At 40.3% G+C, this 22,141-nt stretch overlaps 1 protein-coding gene across 3 annotated transcripts in view; it reads right to left on the bottom strand.

Moving 5' to 3' along the window:
- The window catches only part of ARHGAP5 (Rho GTPase activating protein 5), an 82,446-nt gene that overhangs the window by 23,173 nt on the left and 37,132 nt on the right, over window positions 1-22,141 (bottom strand). For 2 of the 3 annotated variants that reach the window (XM_084874473.1, XM_084874472.1), the window contains exon 3: window positions 12,853-13,000. In XM_084874473.1, coding sequence (XP_084730599.1) covers window positions 12,853-13,000 — 148 coding nt within the window. The remainder of the gene's footprint in view (window positions 1-12,852; window positions 13,001-22,141) is intronic. The other variant, XM_084874474.1, reaches the window with a different exon arrangement.

Raw genomic sequence — 22,141 nt, 5'->3', positions numbered from 1 at the left:
TTCCATTTAATCTAATCAAATGCACAATTTAAGCTAATTCTACCATGTTTTCTTGATTTACAGCAGATTAGAAATTACAAGTTGGAAAAGCAAAATATTATTAGCAGCAGATACAGTGACAAAAGGCCCCAAATTGAAAAACTATAAAATGAAAAAAATTTAGAAAGTCTCTAACATAGGTATACCTCAATAGATTCTGAAGTTAGCACACGTTTAGAACCAGAGAAAACTCTCATTAAAATACTACTCTAAAGGAAGAAACTCTTCCAAACTTTCTATGAGATACTACCCTGATACTATGGCCCAAAAGACAGACACCAAAAAGAAACTAGAGAGCAATATCCCATATGAATATAGATGCAAAAATCTTCAACAAAATACTAACAAACTGGATCCAATAGCATATTAACAGGATTACATTCCATGATTAAGCGGTATTTATCTCAGGAATGCTAGTGTGGTTCAACATAAGAAAAAAATGATGAGCCGAAACCGGTTTGGCTCAGTGGTAGAGCATCGGTCTGCAGACTGAAAGGTCCCTGGTTTGATTCCGGTCAAGGGCATGTACCTTGGTTGCGGGCATATCCCCAGTAGGGGGTGTACAAGAGGCAGCTGATCGATGACTCTCTCTCATCGATGTTTCTAACTCTCTCTATGCCTCTCCCTTCCTCTCTGTAAAAAAAAATCAATAAAATATATTAAAAAAAAGAAGAAAAAGAAAAAGAAAAAATGAAAGAAAAAAAAAATCACATGATCATTTCAGTTGACACAGAAAAATCATTTAACAGAATTCAACACCCTTTCATAACAAAAAATACTCAACAAACTAGAAGTTGATTTATGGTGGAAACAGGGCCACTGCGATATAATTAGTTAAGCTAACATGAGGTCATACTGGAGTAAGATGAGTTCTTAACTCAATGACTGGTATAAGACAGAGACACACAGGGAGAGCCTAAAGGCAGGAATTGGAGTATCACAGCTGCCAGAAGCAAGGAAGAGGCAAGGCAGGATTCTATCCAGTCTCCAAGAAAGTGTGACTCAGCTGGCTCCTTGATTTCACACTTCTAGCCTCTGACTGTGAGTGAATAAATTTTGGTTGTTTTAAGTTTCTCAGTTTGTAGGACTTTGTTATGGCAGCCCCAGGAGACTAATACAGAAGGGAACTTTTTCAACATACTAAAGAATATTTTTGAAAAATTCATAGGTAACATATGGTGAAAAAAATCAAAGCTTTGTTCTAAAATAAAGAATAAGCTAAGGATGCCTGCTTTTACTACAGCTATTATGTAGTAAAAATAGCAAAAGTGTGAGTCGGAGCAATTAGGCAAGAAAAAAAAATAAAAGGAAGTAATACTTTCTCTCTTCATAAAGGACGTGACCTCAAACCCCAAAGAACACACACACACAAAATAGAGCTATAAAATTTTTTAACAGGTTGCAGACTAAAAGGTCTTAACACAAAAATTAGTTCTATACACCAGCAACAAAAATTTCAAAAATGAAATTAAGAAAAATTTTTTATTTGATAACAGGAGAAGATTTGACTTTAGGTGGCCGGCACTCATGCAATATACAGATCTTCTGACATGGAAACCCACACCTGAAACCTATATGGTCATATTAACCAATGTCACCCCAATAAATTTAATTAATAAAAAACCTAAAAGGGGGGAAAATTTATGTTTACAACATAATTCAAAAGAATACTAAATATCTAGGGATAAACTTAACTAAGGAAATGCAAGACTTGTACACTGAGAACTATTAAGCAGTAATGAGAAAAACTAAAATATCTACACTAATAAAAGAGAAAAATGCTAATTGACCGTACCTTCACTGCGCCCACAGCCAATCAGAGCAAGTATGCAAATTAACCCAACAAAGATGGTGGTTAATTTGCATACTCCGAGGGAGGAGTGAAGACTGAAGAGAGTTTAGAACAGGGGTCTTCAAACTACGGCCCGCGGGCCACATGCGGCCCGCAGAGGAGTCTGATCCGGCCTGCCAGGTTTTTTGGGCAGTGAGTGCAGCCGAGGTGTTACAGTAGGAATTAGTAGTTTATATAGTCCGGCCCTCCAGCTCTCTGAGGGACCGTGATCTGGCCCCCACTTTAAAAAGTTTGAGGACCCCTGGTTTAGAAGCAAGAGGGAGGAAAAGTGAAAAGCAAGGTGGCTGCTAGAGGGAAAGCAGGAGCAACAGGGCAGTGGCGTGTGCGGGGCGGGACAGGCGGAAATGGCGGATGCGCGTGGCCCCAGTGGCCGCTTGCAGGAATCTTCCTGCAAACGAGCTCCTAGTACCTAAATAAATGGAAAGGCCTCCAGTGGTCATGAACTGAAAGGCTTAATACTGTTAAGATGACAATATTACCAATAATCTCTATCAAAAGATATAGAATTGCTAAAATTAAAACACACACACATTCAGAATATAACAAATGTTGGCAAGAATGTGGACAAATATGAATTCTTGTACATTGCTGATGAAAATGTAAAATGGTGCATCCACTATAGAAAACAATTTGACAGTGCCTCAACAAGTTAAACACAGAGTTACTATGTGACCCACAGCATTCCACTCCTAGGTTATGTACTCAAAAGATTAAAAACAGGTATTCAAACTGACTTATTTTGCTTAGTCTGATGCTCTCCAGGTAAACTGATGAACAAAAACAGATCCAGAGACAGAGAAGCATTGATCAGACTGTCAAACCTCAGAGGGAAGGCAGGGGAGGCAAGGGGGACGAGGTCAACCAAAGGACTTGTATGCATGCTTATAAGCATAACCAATGGACAAACACTAGGGAGGGTGAGAGCATGAGCGGGGGTAGGGGAACAATGGAAGAATAAGAACACATAGGTATTACTTTAATCAATAAAGAAAAAAAAGAAAACAGGTACTCAAATATTTGTACATGAATGTTCATAGCAGCATTGTTCACAATAGCCAAAAGTTGGAAACAAACCAAGTGTCTACCAACTGAGGAATGAATACCAGTAAATAAAGCATGGCATATGTCCATACAATGACATGCTACAAGATAAATGAACCTCAAAAACATTATGTGAAGTGACAGAAGCCAGACAGACAAGAGGTATGATTCCATTTATATGAAATATCTAGAATAAGTAAAACTATAGAAACAGAAAGCAGGTTGATGGGTACAAGAGGCTGGGGCAAGAGGGGACTAGGTAAAAGTAGATGCACAATGGGTATAGAGTTTTATTTGGGGTGGTAAAAATCTCTGGAACTAGATGAGATAGAAGTTACAGAATACTTTACATGCACTACACACCAGTTAATTGTGTATTTTAAAATTATTACTTTTATGTCGTATTAGAGGCCCAGTGCATGAATTGGTGCATGGGGGGAGTCCAGCCAGCCGGGCTCCTATCAGGGCGGATCAGGGCTGGGCCTGTCAGGAGAAGGAGATAGCTGAAGGTTGTCCAGCCGACCTGCCCTGATTGGGGCCTGATCAGGACTAGGCCGGCTAGGAGGAGGGGCTGTGGGCGTGGGTGGCAGGCCCCACCCCAGTTGGGGTGGGGAGGGGCTGTGGGCCAGCTAGCCCTGCCTCTGAATGGGGTGGGGGGTTCAATCAGGGGCCAGAGGTCTGGGGGAAGGGACATGATGGTTGGCCAGCCAGCCCTGCCCCTGATCTGAGTAGGGGAAGGGAGGAGGGCCAATTAGGGGCAGAGCTGGCGGGGGAGGACCAGGGAAGTTGGTTGTCTGGGTGCCCTGCTCTCGATCAGGGTGGGAGAGGCCGAACAGGGGCAGGGCCGGCTAGGGGAGGGGCCACAGGAGGCATCAGAGCAACCAGTCATTCCGGTCATTATGGCATTGCAGTTGCTGGCTTTTTATAGATATAGGAGATAGATGATTTCACCTCAATAAAAATGTAAAAAAAAAGCATCATTTTAAGTCACCTGACTTGTATATATTCAATGCTGACAACATGCTTCTTTCTTATTAAAAACTAGAGGCCCATTGTGCAAATTCATGCACCAGGGGGGTCCCTCGGCCTTGCCTATGAGATCACATCCTCCGAGGGGTCCCAGATTGAGAGAGGGTGCAGGCCAGGCCGAGAGACCCCACAGGTGCACGGCTGGGGCCAAGGAGGGACTCAGGGAGGGGGGCACGTCCCCTCAGCCCAGCCTGCACCCTCTCCAATCAGAGATCACTCGGGTTATGTCCCACTGCCGGTTTAGGCTCCATCACCGACAGTCAGACATCCCTCTCACAATCTGGACTGGCTCCTAACCGCTCACCTGCTTGACTGCCTGATCGCCCCTAACTGCCCCCCTCCCACCAGCTTGATCACCCTAACCACCTCTGTATGCCAGCCTGATTGCATCTAACTGCCCCACCTGCCGGCCTGTTCACCTCCAACTGCCCCCCACCCCCGCCCACCAATCTGGTCGCCCCTTACTGCCTGTCCCTCTGCCGGCCTGGTCACCCTCAACTGCCCCCTACACCGGCCTGGTTGCCCCACGCAGCCTATGTTCCGTCGTCCATCTGGTTGTTTCTATTGTGACAGCCCTGGCTTTTTAATACATTAGGATTACACTTTGATTGGTTGAACAGCCAACTGGGTCGATTAGACACTTAGCATATTAGGCTTTGATTACCTGTATATAGGATTATTTTCTCCTTGGTGTTTTAGGGCTCCATTCTTTTGTACGGCCTATTTGCATTGGGAACTTTTTTTCCTCACTATTTTCTTCTCATTCAATTTCATCAACACATAACTTACATTAGTATCTATACAATGGCAATGATCAAAATCTCATCTTAAGACCAAACCATTTTACAAAGATCCATAGCTGTAACTATTCAAACAATTCTTGAGCTTTATAGGCTACACCACAGGCATCTTAAGATTTAACATGTACATAACAGAAATCCATCATCAAAATGGCAAATCTACTTTTCATACTATATTTCTATTTTCAACAATGATACAATACCTATAGTCACCCTAATATACCGTGTTTCCCCGAAAATAAGACATCCTCTGAAAATAAGACCTAGCGCAACTTTGGGAGAAAAAATTAATATAAGAGACTGTCTTATTTTCGGGGAAACAGGGTAGCAATCTGAGAGGCATTTTTGAGTCCTCTTTTAACCCCTATCTATCAAGTTTATCTTAACTCTTGAGAGAGGCCTTTTGTTCTCATGCTTTTCAGTCTCTCTCCTCTGCACTATCCCTTTTTGCCTACTTTGAATTTATAATAATATGTCCAGGGTCATTTCCCAACAGGAATAACTGAGCACAACTTACTATATAATACCTATTATAAAAACTGCTATAGATCTGATTCTATCATTAGGATTAACTGCTATGGCAATTGCCCTACCATAGAAAAAAACTAAACCTAGAAAATTGTATGAAACAGCTTTCAGACAATGGGCAGCTCAAAACTGTGATCAGTGAAGAAAAATAATTTAATAATTTAAACTGTCTGAATGCCCCAAATTAATGCCTGGAGACCATTTTTAGATAGTAGTGCAGAGAGGTAGAATCCCAACAGATGTAGAATGGTCAGAGTTGAGTAGATGTAAACAAGAGTTCAGAAATAATAAGACTAGAATTTGAAGGGTACAGTACTAAAAAAGAATAAAAGATATATGGAGAAAGAGCCTCAAAGATGTTCAGAAAAGTTCCCAGAGCATTTGATTGAATACTGCACATGTATGAAAGAAAACTTCTTTAGGCCAAGGACTGAGAATAGTTCAAGTTCTATTCTTAAAAGATATTTTTAATAGGCAGAGCACACTGGGTCAATTCTTCACACCATATTGTAGGTCTAAAAAAATATTAGACTAAAGTTGCTTTGGATCTACCCCCTGAAAAACAAGCAAGCCTAGTAAGGATCAAACTGCTTCACATAATATTTAACACATGACAAAATCCAATATTTTTAAAATAACACCAGAAAATTAACCAACCAATAATTAAAATTTAAAATATCTGATACCAAAACAGCAAAAACAAACAAACAAAAACAATCAAGTATAATCAGAAATCAACAGAAACACACCCAGAAATGAAATATGACAGAATTAGTAACACAGAATCTTAAAACAGCTATTATAAATTGTTTTAGTATACTCAAAGATGTAAAGGAAAATATCAATACAATGTGTAGGAAAATGAAACACATAAAAAATAAACTTAAATGGAACATCTATATTTGAACATACAAAAAAAAAAAAAAAAGTGAACTAGAACTTAAAGCAATAGACATATAGCTTATATATATAACGAGCCCTGGCTAGGTGCATTCTCCTACACCAAAAAGGTTGCAGGTTTGATTCCTGGTTGGGATGCATATAGGAGGCAATGGATCTCAATCTCTGTCTCTCTCTCCCTCTCTCACAAATCAGCAAACATATCCTTGGTTGAGGATTAAAAACAAAGAAATAGAAAAAAATAAACACAATGAACACAGCCTCAGTGAGCTGTGGGACAATTTCAAGATGTCCAACACACATGTAATTGAAATCCAGAAGCAGAGGTATGGGAAATAGAACAGTGAATGAATCCAATTTTTCCAAAGAGATCTAAGAAATTCCAGAAACCTCAAGTAAAAGTTCTTTTATGCTTTAAAAAAATATATTTTATTGATTTTTTTTTAATAGAGAGGAAGGGAGAGGGATAGAGAGTTAGAAACATCAATGAGAGAGAAACATTATCAACTGCTTCCTGCACCCACCACTGGAGATGCGCCCGCAACTAAGGTACATGCCCTTGACCGCAACTGAACCTGGAACCCTCAGTATGCAAGCTGATGCTCTATCCACTGGTCAAACCAGCTAGGGCTCTTTTATGTTTTTAGCACATTGTAACTTTTTAACGAAAATTGCTAAAAACCAGAAAGAATAATATTAAAAGTAGCTGGGAATTGAGGGAGAAAGGAGAACTTATCACATACAGGATCACAAATAAGAATAACAAGCAGACTATTTGTTAGATATCATGCTGAAGACAAGAGTTTTTACAAAGCTGAATGGGAAAACAAAAACAAACAAAAAAAACACATTTTAAAAATTCATCAGCATAGAACTATATTCCCAGAAGAATAAAGTTGGAGGACTCACTACTTCTTCATTTCAAAACTTACTACAAAGCTACAGTAATGCTACAGAGTGCTACCAGCATAAATGGACAGGCATATAGATCAATGAAAAATAAGTCCAGACACATTCGTGATCATGGTCAACTGATTTTCAAAAAGTATGTCAAGTCAATAAAATAAAAAAAGAGACTTTGACAATGATATCCACATGCAAAAGAAATCAAGCTGAAAACCTTCCTTGCACCACCTATAAAAAAATAACTCCAAACGGATAAATAGATCTCATTATAAAAGCTAACATAAAACTCTTAGAATACCCTATATAATCCTATATAATAAAAACCTAATATGCTAAGTGTCTGACCATTCAACCAGTTGCTATGATGTGCACTGACCACCAGGGGCAGATGCTCCAGCCAATAGGTTAGCTTGCTATTGGGGTCCGGCAGATTGGGACTGGATGGACACACCCTAGAGCCCCTCTGAGATCCCTCCCCGGCCCCAATTGTGCACCAGTGGGATCCCTCAGCGGATGTCAAAGATCCCCACAGGCCAGACCGAGGGACCCCACTGGTGCATGAATCCGTGCACCAGGCCTCTAGTACAGGAATAATTCTTTATGATCTTAGATTAGGCAAACCTTCTTAGATACCATGCACAATGTCAAAATTTTAAAACTTTTGTGGTTGAAACGATACCATCAAGGAATTTTAAAAGACAACCTACAGATGAGAAAAATTTTACAAACTAAACAGGAAGACAAACAGCTCAATTTAAAAATAGGTAAAGGATCTGAATAGGTATTTCTCCAAAGAAAATATACAATATCTAATAAGCGCCTGAAAATATGCTCTATATCATTTGTCACCAGGGAAATGCAAATCGAAATTATATGAGATACCACATTACACCTGCTCAGAATGGCTATAATCAAAAAAGCAGAAAATAAGTTTTAGCAAAATTGGACATCATAAATATTGTTGGCGGCAATGTAAAATAATGCAGCCACTTCGGAACACCAGACTGGTATAGTTTCCTCAAATGGTTAAATATAGAGTTACCATATGATCTAGCAATTTATTCAAGAAAAGTGAAAAACACATTCATACAAAAACTTATATAAGACTATTCACAGCAGCACTATTATCAATAGCCAGAAAGTGGAAACAACCTCAAATGTTCATTATCGAAAAAAGTTTTAGCAATAAAAATGAAATACTGATAGATGCTATAATATGGATGAACTTTGAAAACATGTTAACTGAAAGAAGACAGAACAAGTAAGTCTATAGAGTCAGAAAGTTAAGGGTGGGTGGGTTTGAGGAATAGGGAGTGATTACTTAATGGTATGGGGTTTCTTATGAGGATGATGAAAATGCTCTAAAATTGATTGCGCCGATGGCCATATAAGTGAATACACGACTAGACTGTACATTTTAAGTCAGGGTTGGAAGACCGTTTTTCTGCCAAGGGCCATTTGGGTTTTTATAACATCATTCATAGTCCATACAAAAATTATCAACTTAAAAATTAGACTGCTATCTTTAGTCAAAGATTTAATTAACCCACCCATAATGCCTTGGCAGGGCTAGACTAAAGGATTTTTCGATCTTATATGGCCCTAGAGCCAGACGTTCCCCAACTCTCCTAAACAAATGAATTGTAGAGTATATGAATTACATTCAATAAAGTTGTTACAAAGACTTATAACCAAAGAAACTATCTTTCAAAAATGAGGATAATTACCGATTTAAAGCAAAAATTATAAACATGCATGTACTGTGATGTTTAAAACGTTGTAGAATTAAAATATATAATAATAAAACGAGAGATAGGAAGGTTAAATATACTATTACAATGTTCTTAAACTACACATTATAGTGATACAATATTATTTGAAGATGAACTGTGACTGAAGATGTATATTTTAAACATAAGAGTAGCACAAAAAATCTGAGATAGATAATAATCTGATATTGGAGTTAAAACAGAACTAAAAATATTCAATTAATCCAAAAGAAGGCAGGAAAAGAAGAAAAAGGGAAGGGACACATGGGAAAAATAGAAGAAAAAACAACAACAAGATGAGAGATTTAAAATCAATTATACTGATAACTACATTAAAAACTAATCAATAACATAATAAACACTCCAATAAAAACAAGTGGATTGTCAGACCCAATGAAATATTGTTTACAAGAAACTACACTAAATATAAATGTTGAAAGTAAAAGGATAGAAAAGATACACCAATAAATACTACTAAAAAGAAAATACCATTGACTACGTTAATATTAGACAAAGCAGACTCCAGAATAAAGAATACTACAAAGCATAAAGAGAATGCTTCATAATAATAGGTCAGTTCATAAAAAAGACATAATCATAAATGCATATGCAACTAAAAGAATTTCAAAACACATGAAGCAAAATTTAACAGAATTTAAAGGACAAATTTAAACATACAAATTTATAATCATGACTTCAGATTTCAGTAGTACTCTTTAATTAAAAAAGTCAACAAAAAAATCAGTAAGGATATATGACTTGACCAAGACTCTATTTTTTTTTTTTTTTTTTTTTTTTAAATAAGTTTTTATTTTTCATATTATTACAAATGTTCCTTCCCCCCCCCCCACCATTGCTCTCCTCCACCAGGTTCCCACCCCACCCTCTGCCCTTTCCCCTCTCCCCATTGTCCTCATCCATAGGTGCACAGTTTATGTTCAGTCTCTTTCCACGCCCCCCTCTCCCCTTTTCCCCAAGAATCGTCAGTTCACTCCCCTTCCATACCTCTGATTCTATTATATTCAACAGTTAATATTGTTCATCAGATTTTTTTAATTTCCTTGGTTTTTAGATTCACTTGTTGATAATTACGTATTTGTTGTTCATAATTTTTATCTTTGTTTACTTTCTCTTCTGAAAGAACCCCCTTCAGCAATTCATATAATTCTGGTTTGGTGGTGATGAACTCCTTTAGCTTTTTTTTATTAGTGAAGCTCTTTATCTGGCCTTCGATTCTGAGTGATAGCTTTGCTGGGTAGCTTATTTTTGGCTGTAGGTTCTTGCTATTCATCACCTTGAATATTTCTTGCCATTCCCTTCTGGCCTGCATGGTTTCTGTTGAGAAGTCAGCTGACAATCGTATAGGTGCTCCTTTATAAGTTACTACCTTCTTTGCTCTTGCTTCTTTTAATATTCTCTCTTTATCTTTTGCTCTTGGAATTTTAATAATGATGTGTCTCGGTGTGGTCCTCTTTGGATTCCTTTTGTTTGGAGTTCTGTGCGCTTCCTGGACTTGTAAGTCAAATTCTTTCACCAGGTGGGGGAAGTTTTCTGTCACTATTTCTTTCAGTATGTTTTCAATATCTTGCTCTCTCTCATCTTCTGGAACCCCCATAATTCTGATGTTGGTTCGCTTGAAGTTGTCCCAGAGGTTTCTTACATTATCTTCAATTTTCTGGATTCTCTTGCCTTCTAGCTTCTGTGGAGGAGTGTCTTCTGGCTCTTTATGTTCCAAATCTTTGACTTGATTCTTGCGATCTTCCCTTCTGTTTTTAGGACTCTGTAGAATATTTTTTATTTCAGACAATGTATTCTTTATTTCTTGTTGATCCCTTATCATTTCTTGTTGACTCCTTATTAATTCTAGTTGATCTCTTTTCATATCCTCATAGGCCTTATCCATCTTTTCTAGGAAATTCTTGAAAAACCTTATAAGCGTAGATTTGAACTCTATATCCAGACGCTTTTTGTCCTCCATTTCTTTCGTTTGTGATCTATTTTGTTGTCGCATTTCGCAGTTACAGATGGGACGGGGTTTCAGGGTGGAGCCTGCAGCTTTGGCTTCCGTCAGCCCCGCCCTATGCGGGTCCTTCAGTGCTCGCTGCCGGCGCCTCTGAGAGAAAGGTGCCCTCGATTTTCGCCTGCTGCCAAACAGTCTATGCTCTCCCCCAATGAGCCCGGTATTGGGGTTCAGTTCAGTTGGAAGTGGAGTTGGAGGTGGCGTTCACAGCAGTCTGGAGCCCCAGTCTCCTTCCCGTCAGGGCAATCCCGCGGCACAGCCGACCGTCCCTTCTCTGGGGGCAGTGTGCGCGCCTCCGGGACCTCCTTTCTCCGCTACCCCGGGGTTCCGACTTACAGCCCAGCTCCCTATGGCTGAGCCTGAGTCCCCGGGGTCTGGGGAACTGGGATTCAGAGCAGTCAGGGGCCCAGCACAGTCGGAGTTTTATCTCCTTTCCGCTAGGGAACGCCCGCCAGGCACTCGGCCTCCCTCCTCTCCGGCTCCGTCCTCTCCGCGCGCGCCGCGTGTCTCCGTACCTTGGGCTTTTACAGCTCCTCCGCGCTTCCTTCTGGTTTTCTCCTTGCTTCTTGTTGTAGGATTTCCAGTCAGTCGACTTTCCTGTAGTTCTGGGTAATGTCCATTTTATATTTTAGTTGTATTTTATTAAAATTGTTGTGTGCGGCTGCGGCTAGTTGCCTACCCGAGCAGCCATCTTGGATTCTCTGAAGACTCTATTTTTTTATCCTCACTCAAGAATATGTTTTCATATATTCTAGACAGCGAGGAAGAGCAAAATGACCAGCGATGTGAGAGAAAAACATTGACTAGCAACTGGGTATCAAGCATGCAACCTGGGTATGTGCCCTGACCAGGAACTGAACCCACCATTTTTCTGTGTACAGACAATAGTCCAACTAGCTGAGCCACACTGGCCAATGAGCTTGATTTTTTAGAAAGAATATGGGTATTCAGGTTTTTTTTTGTTTAGGATTTTAAAAATTGATTTTTAAAGGGAGAAAAAAAAGGGGGGGGGGGAAGGGAGAGGAAGGGAGAGAGAAATATCAATGTGAGAGCAGAACATTGATCAGACATTCATAATTTAAAAAAAATATATGTTTTATTCATTTTTTATAGAGAGAAAGAGAGAGGGATAGAGTTAGAAACATCGATGAGAGAGAAACATCAATCAGCTGCCTCCTGCACACCCCCTACTGGGGATGTGCCTGCAACCAAGGCATATGCCCTTGACCGGAATCAAACCCGGGACCTTTCAATCTGAAGGCCAACGCTCTATCCACTGAGCCAACCGGCCTCGGCCAGACATTCATAATTATTGTTATTTATTTTTTTAAATATGTTTTATTGATATTTTTACAGAGAGGAAGGGAGAGAGATAGAGAGTTAGAAACATCGATGAGAGAGAAACATCGATCAGCTGCCTTCTGCACACCCTCCACTGGGGATGTGCCCACAACCAAGGTACATGCCTTTGACCGGAATCGAACCTGGGACCTTTCAGTCCGCAGGCTGACACTTTATCCACTGAGTTAAACCGGTTAGGGCAATTATTGTTATTTTTTAACAGAAAAATTCATGAGTAAAATAAGTAATAAAAATCAAGTGTTACTTTAAAATATTAAAAACTTTCAAATTATAGATTTAAATCATAACTACCTATGAATAAATAGCATGATTTAACAACCAAGTTATTCTAAATTCCAGAATAAGGTGAATTTATTAACATTTTAACATTCGACTTAGCCACTTACTAAAGGGAAGTTTTACAAAAACATGCTGGCCAATAACAAAACTTCTTTCAGTTATCAGATAGTTATATCTAGAGTTAATACTCAAGATGATCCTAATAATGAGAACTATACACCTCTTTCAAAACTTAGCTTTAATGAATCATGAGCATTTTAAAAAACTGTTGGTGCAGCAAAAGTGAAAATTTAAATCAAACCTCGTGCAATGATATTTATATCCTACCTGTATCTTCAATGAATTCCACACATTTTTCAACAAATAGTGGTATGGGCTTCTCAGCTGTAACCAGATCCTGGAGGGGCATCCCAAAGTAATTACTTTCCCAATTTCTACGTGTTGGTGGATTGAAGTTCTTAGTTTTCTTCTTCTGCTGTAAGAAAACATATTCAAGTTAAAACTATTAAAATTTCCTTTAGAATAACATTAGTATTAAGCAATATAAATATACATTTTTGTACCAAAAGAAGTATTTAAAAGCCACATCAAGCCCTAGCCAGTTTGGCTTAGTGGATAGAGCTTCAGCCCTTGGACAGAAGGGTCCCGGGTTCGATTCAGGTCAAGGGCACACAGCTTGGTTGCAGGCTGGTAGAGGCTTGTGTGGGAGTCAACCAATTGATGTATGTTTCTCTCTCTGTGTTTCTCCCTGTCCCTTCCACTCTTTCTAACAATCAATGGAAATATCCTCAGGTGAGGATTAACAACAACATATAAAAAAATAAAAGCAGTGAAAAATAATGAATAAATAAAAGCCACATCCAACCATGCCCATCAAAATGGTACTCATTAAATAAATTCTGATAAAAGCAGAAACTTAAGCAATGGTGAGGTAAAAGTAAACAGAGAAAATAGATGAGTAGAAAAAAAATGTTTCCTTTGGAAAATAATGGAAAACTGGATAGGTAGGAAGATTAGGAAAAATCATTTTTCAATGCCAACACAAAGGAGAAACTAGGCGTATCCTTAATTCAGTTTAGGAGTGGTCTGTTAATTTCTTTGGTCTTTACGACATGTTATATGAGGTTTGGGGGTATGGCTGTATTTGTAAGAACATAACTTTAATTACATACAGTGAACCTATGTAACTCCACAGACTTTTAGCCCCATCATTTGTCCCTTCTTTTCCCATTTGCCCCAACAAAAAATCAAACCACAACCTCCTAGTTCATAGGTCAATGCTCAACCAATAACCCACACCAGCAGGGCTATTTCTTCATATTTAAAAAATATGTTTTGGCTGATTTTAGAGAGGAAAGGAGAGGGAGAAAAACATTGATCAGCTGCCTCCTGCGCACTCCCTACTGGGGATTGAGTCCATCTACCTCGGCATGTGCCCCAAGCAACCTTTGTGCATAGGATGACATCCAACCAACTGAGCCAGGAAATAAGAGTCAGGGCCTATTTCTTAAAGATAACTTGCACAAGTAATAAACACAGCATTTTCACACACACACACACACACACACACACACACACACACAAAAAAAAAAGTTACAGAGTTTTAACTTCAATCTAGCACTGGGAGAAAGTAGGTTTTAACCCAGGGAGAGAACATCTCAAAAACTTAAGTAAGTATTGTCTGGAATTCAACAACCACTGAAGAAATTGAGTCAGTCTTTTTGGAGCAGGGTATAGTAACCATTTTCACAGATGATTCTATTATGCACTCCCAATGGAGAGTATCTAAAATATAGAAAAAGGAAGTTTTCAGCAACTTATACATTTTAGAGCACCTTTACTGACTGCCATTATTCCTTTTTAGTCAATTTTATCTACAATTTTTTTTCCTGGTATAAATAACCAACCTATTCATATTTGTCAAAAAGATCATTACTGATTTACAAACAGGATAAAAAATATAATTTCTAAGCGGAAAAGTGTGGGTGGGTGGGGAAGAGAGCACAGGTAAAGCTTTCAATAAAGCAATAATTCTCATCTTAATTTCCAATTCTTTCTAGAAGAGTCTCTCCTTTGGATGGATCCCCATTGTATTCTTCTAAGTCTCTGGATATCTTGAAAAATTAACTAAGTCCTTTCTTACTTTCAATTTCAGGTCGCTCCATCTAGCAAACCTCCAGAGCTCATAAAATCCAACTTCTAAATCCTCATGTACTATCACTCTCCAGTGTACGTGCAATATAATTACATGTTTGGAATGTTGTCATCAAAGTATTGCATGTTTGCTCTGGCTCTAGAACTAACCCACCAAGTCAAGTAGTATGTGGACCCTTACTCCTTAAATGACCCTTCCACTACCACCACCACCACCACCACCACCACCACCACCAAAATAGTACAATATGGAAGGTAGTGGAAATAAACAGACTATAATTTCAAAACTGAGATAGGAATACATTGACTGAGTCCTCTCTTAGGAGCAGTAAAGTACTTTCTAACCTACAAACTACTAGCTGCTCCCATCTGACCCAGTAATCCCACTTCCAGGAATATATCCCAAGAAATCAGAAACACCAATCAGAAAGGATATATGCACCCTTATGTTCATAGCAGCACAATTTACAATAGCTAAGATTTTGAAACATCCTAAGTGCCCATCAGCAGATAAGTGGATTAGGAAACTGGTATATTTACACAATGGAATACTATGCTGCTGTTAAAAAGAAACTCCTACCATTCGCAACAGCATAGATGGACGTGGAGAGCATTATGCTAAACGAAATACGTCAGTCAGAGAAAGATAAATATCACATGATTTCACACTTGTGAAATATAATAAATAATAAATATTACATTTGTGGAATATAATAAATAATATAGACTGATAAAAAACAGAATCAGAGTCACAGAAGCACTGATTAGACTGTCCAGTATATGAGGGAAGGTAGAGGAGAGGGTGAGGGGATAAAACATCAACCAAAGGACTTGTATGCATGCATATGAGCATAACCAACTGACACAGGTGTGGGGTGGGGGAGAGGAGGGGTCAGGGCATGTGCTGGGGTTTGGGGTGGCTGGGGAGAGGTCAATGGGGGAAATGGAAAATTATGTAATACAATAAAAAAAAAAAACTTAAAAAAAAAAAAAAAACCCTGCCTGGACTCTCAATTTTTTAAATATAATATATCAAAGAATCTGGAATGTGAAATCCTCCCTCTCCCCAACTAGTGGGCGGAGTTATGACATTACTGGCATCTGCCACAGAGACATCCCCAATTCATTGAACCACCAATCAGCGCGTACTGAACTGCCCTGGAGCCCACCCCTTCCTGTTCCGCCCTGGGTCCAACCCTTTCCTGTTTCTCCCCTCAAAATGCTCACCCGACCCTCCACGTGCTGCTCTCTCCATCTCCATCAGTGGAGGCAGCCCAGGTGGGTCCTTTCTCCTCTCCCCACTCCTTCAATTCTGATTTATCTACCTCTGTGATGAGTCCTGCTCATTACTGGGGAATAAACTTTACTTTAATGAAAAAAATAAATAAATAAATAACTTTAAAAAACATGTATATCCTCAGGTGAGGATTAAAAAGAAAAATGAATGAATGGAAGTAGAGTTAAATGCCTTCACCAAACAGATGACCTATATATATAAAAGTCCAGCAACTGAACAGCGGAAAAACCAGAACAACCAGTTGACTTGTTGCTATGATACGCACTGACCACCAGGGGGCAGATGCTCATTGCAGGCACTTCCCCTTGGTGGTCAGTGCGCTCCCACAGTAGGAGCGCTATTCAGCTGACAGAGATGAGCGGCTGCTCCCGCAGTGGGAGCAGTCATTAGCAGGCCCAGGATGAGGCTGAGTCTCTGCACATATCAAATACCTGAGACAATCCAGATTCTGCCTGACCCATCAGCTGATGCAGGCCCTCTAAGGTGTGTTCTAGAAAGAGCGCAGGGGGCTGGCATAGGCAGATGGCAAGAGGGGATGTGACTGTGGACTCCACGGGGAGGCTGTCCTGATGGCTGAGGATCCTGGAGCACAGATGCCCTGAACATTCCTGATGGTGTCACTGACCTGACATCACACATAAAGGACATTCACTGAGTGGCTCTGGGGTACAAAGCTTTCTGCCAGGTTCCTCCAGGACACAGAACACACTTTTACCCAAGACATTACCCCAAAATATCAGCTCAGACTAATTTCCTCATTCAGCAGTCCTCGAGGGGACAGGGGAAGGAGATGGGGGGAGGGGGAAGGAATTTTGGGGGGAGGGGGATATCCACAGCCACTCAGGGATGAGTGCCAGTCCCACAGAGTATAATCCCCGGAGGCCACACACACCCACGTGCACGAATCCGTGCACCAAGCCTCAAGTCTATTATGAAGAAAAAACATCTCACTGTGTCATTTAATTAGTAACACATACAAAATGTTATATGATAATGTGTCAAAATAATTAGACATAGGCTTAAACCCCGACTTTAAAAGAAAGAACTTATAAAAGAAGAGATGAGGTTGGGAACATTTCAGGATTTAGAAGGAATCTAGTCTAGCCAAAAACGGTTTGGCTCAGTGGATAGAGTGTCGGCCTGCGGATTGAAAGGTCCCAGGTTTGATTCCGGTCAAGAGCATGTACCTTGGTTGCGGGCACATCCTCAGTAGGGGGTGTGCAGGAGGCAGCTGATTGATGTCTCTCTCTCATCTATGTTTCTGACTCTCTATCCCTCTCTTCCTCTCTGTAAAAAAATCAATAAAAATATATTTAAAAAAAAAAAGAATCTAGTCTATCCACAGTATCCACAGTTCACTCACTCTTCTAAACATACTGTATACCAATATAAGCTCTCAGAAATTACTAGAATTTGCCATTTGTTTATTGCTTAGTATACACGGTGGAGTAAAAGTAGGTTCAGTTGTGAATACTCAAAACACAGAGTTTATTCTGTTGTTATTTATTAACTAGAGGCCCAGTGCACGAAATTCGTGCATGGGGGTGGGGGGGGGGAGGTGTCCTTCAGCCCAGCCTGCACCCTCTCTAATCTGGGAACCCTCAAGGGATGTCTGACTGCTCGTTTAGGCCTGATCACAATCCAGGACTGCTGGCTCCCAACTGCTCGCCTGCATGCCTTCCTGATTGCCTCTAACTGCTTCTGCCTGCCAGCCTGATCACCCCCTAACCACTCCCATGCCAGCCTGATTGATGTCTATCTGCTCCCCAGATGGCCTGTTTGCCCCCAACTTCCCACCTCTTCCAGCCTGGTCACACCTAACTGCCCTCCCCTGCAGGGTTGATAGCCCCCAATTGCCCTCCCTTGAAGGCCTAGTCCCTCCCAACTGCCCTCCCCTGCTGCCACCTTGTGTCCACATGGGGGCAGGATCTTTGACCACATGGGGGCGGCCATATTGTGTGTTGCAGTGATGGTCAATCTGCATATTACTCTTTTATTAGATAGGATAGAGGCCTAGTGCACAGGTGCAGGCTGGCTGGTTTGCCCTGAAGGTGTCCTGGATCAGGGTGGGGGGTTCCCTTGGGGCAATGGAGTGGCTTGGGCGAGGGTCCTGTGTTTGGTTTGCAGGCCAGCCACCCCCTCCCCCCACCCAAGCAGAGTTCCTGGTATCTGGGGTTTATTTACCTTCTACAATTGAAACTTTGTAGCCTAGAGCAGAGCCAAGCCTCCTGCTCACTCCATGGCAGCAGCCATTTCTGTTGAAATTTATATATTTTCTATAATTGAAACTTTGTAGCCTGGAGTGGAGGCCTTGGCGGGCCAGAGCTGCAGAAGCTTGGATTCCTCCATTGCCTGGTGCAACCCTAGCCTCCTGCTCTTCCAGCTCCATGGCTGCCACCATTTCTGTTAGAATTTATTTACCTTCTATAATTGAAACTTTGTACCCTTGAATGGAGGCCTGGGCCTGCAAGGATGTTTGGAAAGCTTGGCTTTCTCCATTGCTAGGGGAACCCAAGCCTCCTTCCTGCTCTCTGTGGCTGTGACCATTTTGGTTGGGGTTAATTTGCATACTCGCTCTGATTGGCTATTGGGCATGGCTGTTGGGTGTGGTTTGTGGGTGTAGCGAAATGATGGTTAATTTGCATATTACTTATTAGATAGGATTATTGTATTCCTTATAAACAACTGTAAACCTACTTTAAAAAAAATATTTTATTGATTTTGTACAGAGAGGAAGGGAGAGAGATAGAGAGTTAGAAACATCGATGAGAGAGAGTGATCGATCAGCTGCCTCTTGCACATCCCCTACTGGGGATATGCCTACAACCAAGGTACATACCCTTGACCAGAATTGAACCCAGAACCCTTCAGTCCCCAATGCTCTATCCATTGAGCCAAACCAGATTTGACTATAAACCTACTTTTGCCCCACCCTGTGTATTACAAATTTGGTAATATTATATGTATAATCTAATCATTACAACAGATAGCTACTATTTCAACACACCTGGAACTAAAAACTATGTATAGGAATTAATAATGAAGGTAGGCAAGGGCCACTTTGCAGATGGTTTTAATGCCTAATTAATCTGAATTTTATACAGTGGCTACATACATGTATTTTGCAGGGAGAGAGATTAGGCATGTTTATTAACAGTATCGCCCAGAAGCAACATTCAATGTGGCTTTATAGGTTGGGTGTCACCTGTGCACTGAAAGGTTGCTGGTTTGATTCCTGGTCAGAGCTCATGCATGCTTTGTGGGCTCAATCCCCGGGACGGGGTACGCAAGAGGCAGCCGGTTCTCCCTCTTGTCATGTGTCTCTCCCTCTCCTTAAAAATTAGTTTTTAAAAATTTAATTTAAAAAAGGTACTGCACCAACGATGATGGTGAGAATATGGAGAAATAGTAGCAATTATACATTGCTAGTGGGAATTTAAAATAGTATACCCACTCTAGAAAAGTTTCTTGTAAAAATAAATATAAAATTAGCACATGACCCACAAACTGCACTCTTGGGGTTTTATCCCAGAGAAATGAAAATTTATATTTATATAAAAATCTGTCCTTGATTGTTCATAGCAAATTTATTCATAATAGCCCCAAACTAGGAATAATACAGATGTCCTACAACAGGTTATAAAGCTGTGCTATATTTATACATGGAATATTACTCAGGAATAAAAAGACAAACTATTGAGATATATATATATATATATATATATATATATATATATATATATATATCTCCAGCGACTGAATGGGGGAATGACCTGAACAACTTGTCTAAATCTCAAAGGAATTATACTGAATTAAAAAAAAAAAAAAATCAATCCTAGAAAGTTACATGCTCTATGATCCCATTTATATATCATCCTGGAACTGTCAAATTATAAAATGATAAAAAGGAGAACCAATCAGTGGTTGGGTTGCTAGGGATGGGTTATGTATGGAAGGGAATGAGGAGAAGGTATTGTTATAAAAGGACAACAGGAAAGATATGTTAGTGACAGATACACAAATCTACATGTGAAAAGTTGTATAGAACAAAATACAAACACACAAATGAATATAAGTAAAACTGGGGAAATCTAAATAAGAATCTGTGGATCACATTAATATCAACACCCTTGTTGCAATATTACTCCATACTTTTAGATGCTATTTTTGTGGGAAACTGGGCAAAGAGATCTCTGCATTATCTCACAATGGCATGTTAACCTGCAATTATCTCAAATTTAAATGATTTTTTTTTAGAAAGTTCATTGCAATCCTAATAGAGTAATATGCAAATTAACCATCACTCCACTACACCCACAACCCATGCCCACCAGCCAATCAAAGTGAGCAGGCAAATTAACCCAACAAAGATGGTGATTAATCTGCATTCGTGGAGGGAGGGAGGAGAGAAGACTGAAGACAGAATAGAAGGAAGAGGGAGCGTAAGTGGAAAGCAATGCGGCTGTGGCATCGCGTGCGGGGCGGGGCGCACAGCAGCAGTGCAAGCAAGGCGGAGGAGGAGGAGGAGGAGGAGGAGGAGGAGGAGGAGGAAGAAGAGGAGGAGGAGGAGGCGGCGGGGGCAGCAGTGGCAGCAGCAGCGGCGGAGGCAGTGGCAGCAAGAGGCAGTGGGGGCAGCGGGTGTGGCGGGTCGGGTGGGCAAGGCGGGACACACAGCAGTGGTAGCAGTGCTTGGGGCTGCTGAGACAGTGGACCACCCACCCCGTCCTGCCCACCGCAGCAGGAGAGATGGGGGGATGGGAGAGGTGGGGGTGGCGGGAGGGACGTCTTGCAGGAATATTCCTACAACAGGTCGCTAGTAATCTAATAAGAAGTTATGGCAATCTCAAGTAAAACTCTGACAATAAAATGAAAACATATTTTATAGCAGAATAAAGATGAGCTACGTGGACAAATAGCAATAGCATGTAGCTTTGGCCCACAGTAGCTCCTTCTTCAAAATATATTTTGGGAAGTAAAATCTACCACCTATGAAGAAAAACATGTCTTTCCTAATGAGCAGGTACAAACATGATTTGTATGAATTACTTCTAGAATCTCACAGGAATTTCCTTAAAGACCACATTCTATAATATTATCGACACTTTGGATTGTATAATCTGTTTTTGTGGAGCATCACTTATTATAGGAGATTTAGCAGCATTCTTGCCTCTACCCAATAGATACTACCATGTTTCTCCGAAAATAAGACATCCTCTGAAAATAAGGCCCCCCTAAGCTAAACATGAGAGATTTGGTCCACTGATTCTGAAAGAAATGGAGTCACAAGAAATTCACCAGGAAATTCAGGAATTGGATTGTTATGATGATGTTCCAGAAGATGATGACATGATTGTCATTGAATAAATGAGTAAATTCTTAATACTGTAGGATTCACAGATTGTCTGGTTTGTGTTGACAACTACCGTACTACTGTACCATATACAGGTAATAAATTTCCTTTATTTTCATTTAACAATAAATGTGTACCATATTCTTCTTCATGGAAAAATAAGACATCCCCTGAAAATAATACCTAGTGCATCTTTGGGAGCAAAAATTAATATGGCACTGTCTTATCTTCGGGGAAACAGGGTAGTAGCAATTCCCCATTTCAGTTATAACAGCCCAAAATGTCTCCAGTCATTGCCAGATGATCCCTGGAAGGCAAATTTGACCTAGTTGAAAACCACTCTGCTAGGCTAAAAAAAGCAAGGTTGACCAAGAATTCAAGTTTAGAAGATGGCCACAGACTTATTTTGGAAATCTCAAAATTTTAACTTTAAAAATAGGTCAATACAGAACTCAAGATTGAGAAACGCTACTGTAGGGTACACAAAAATGAATGATAATCATAACTGGCCCCCAAAAGCTTACAATGTAGTAAGAAAAACAAAACATCCCATATAATAAAAGCCCAATGTGCAAACTTTCCCTTCGGACAGCTGTTCAACTGGGAGTTCGACAGTTCACTATGACATTTGCTGACCACCTGGGTAAGGCGTGGAACAGGAGTGCTGGCAATGCAGTGCTGGGAGCAGTGGAGATGCTGCAGGCCCTAATGGGCCCTGACGAAAGCAGGTATGCAGCAGGATCGCAGAGCAGGTGAGTGGGTGGCGCCAGGCCAAGATGGGTGCAAGAGGGGGCCCAATTGCATATGTGGCAGTG

This window comes from Pipistrellus hanaki (assembly GCF_964339955.1).
Source record: "Pipistrellus hanaki genome assembly, chromosome: 1".
NCBI lineage: Eukaryota > Metazoa > Chordata > Mammalia > Chiroptera > Vespertilionidae > Pipistrellus > Pipistrellus hanaki.
The sequence above is the reverse complement of the archived record's forward strand: the minus strand, read 5'-3'. Positions and strand labels throughout refer to the sequence as shown.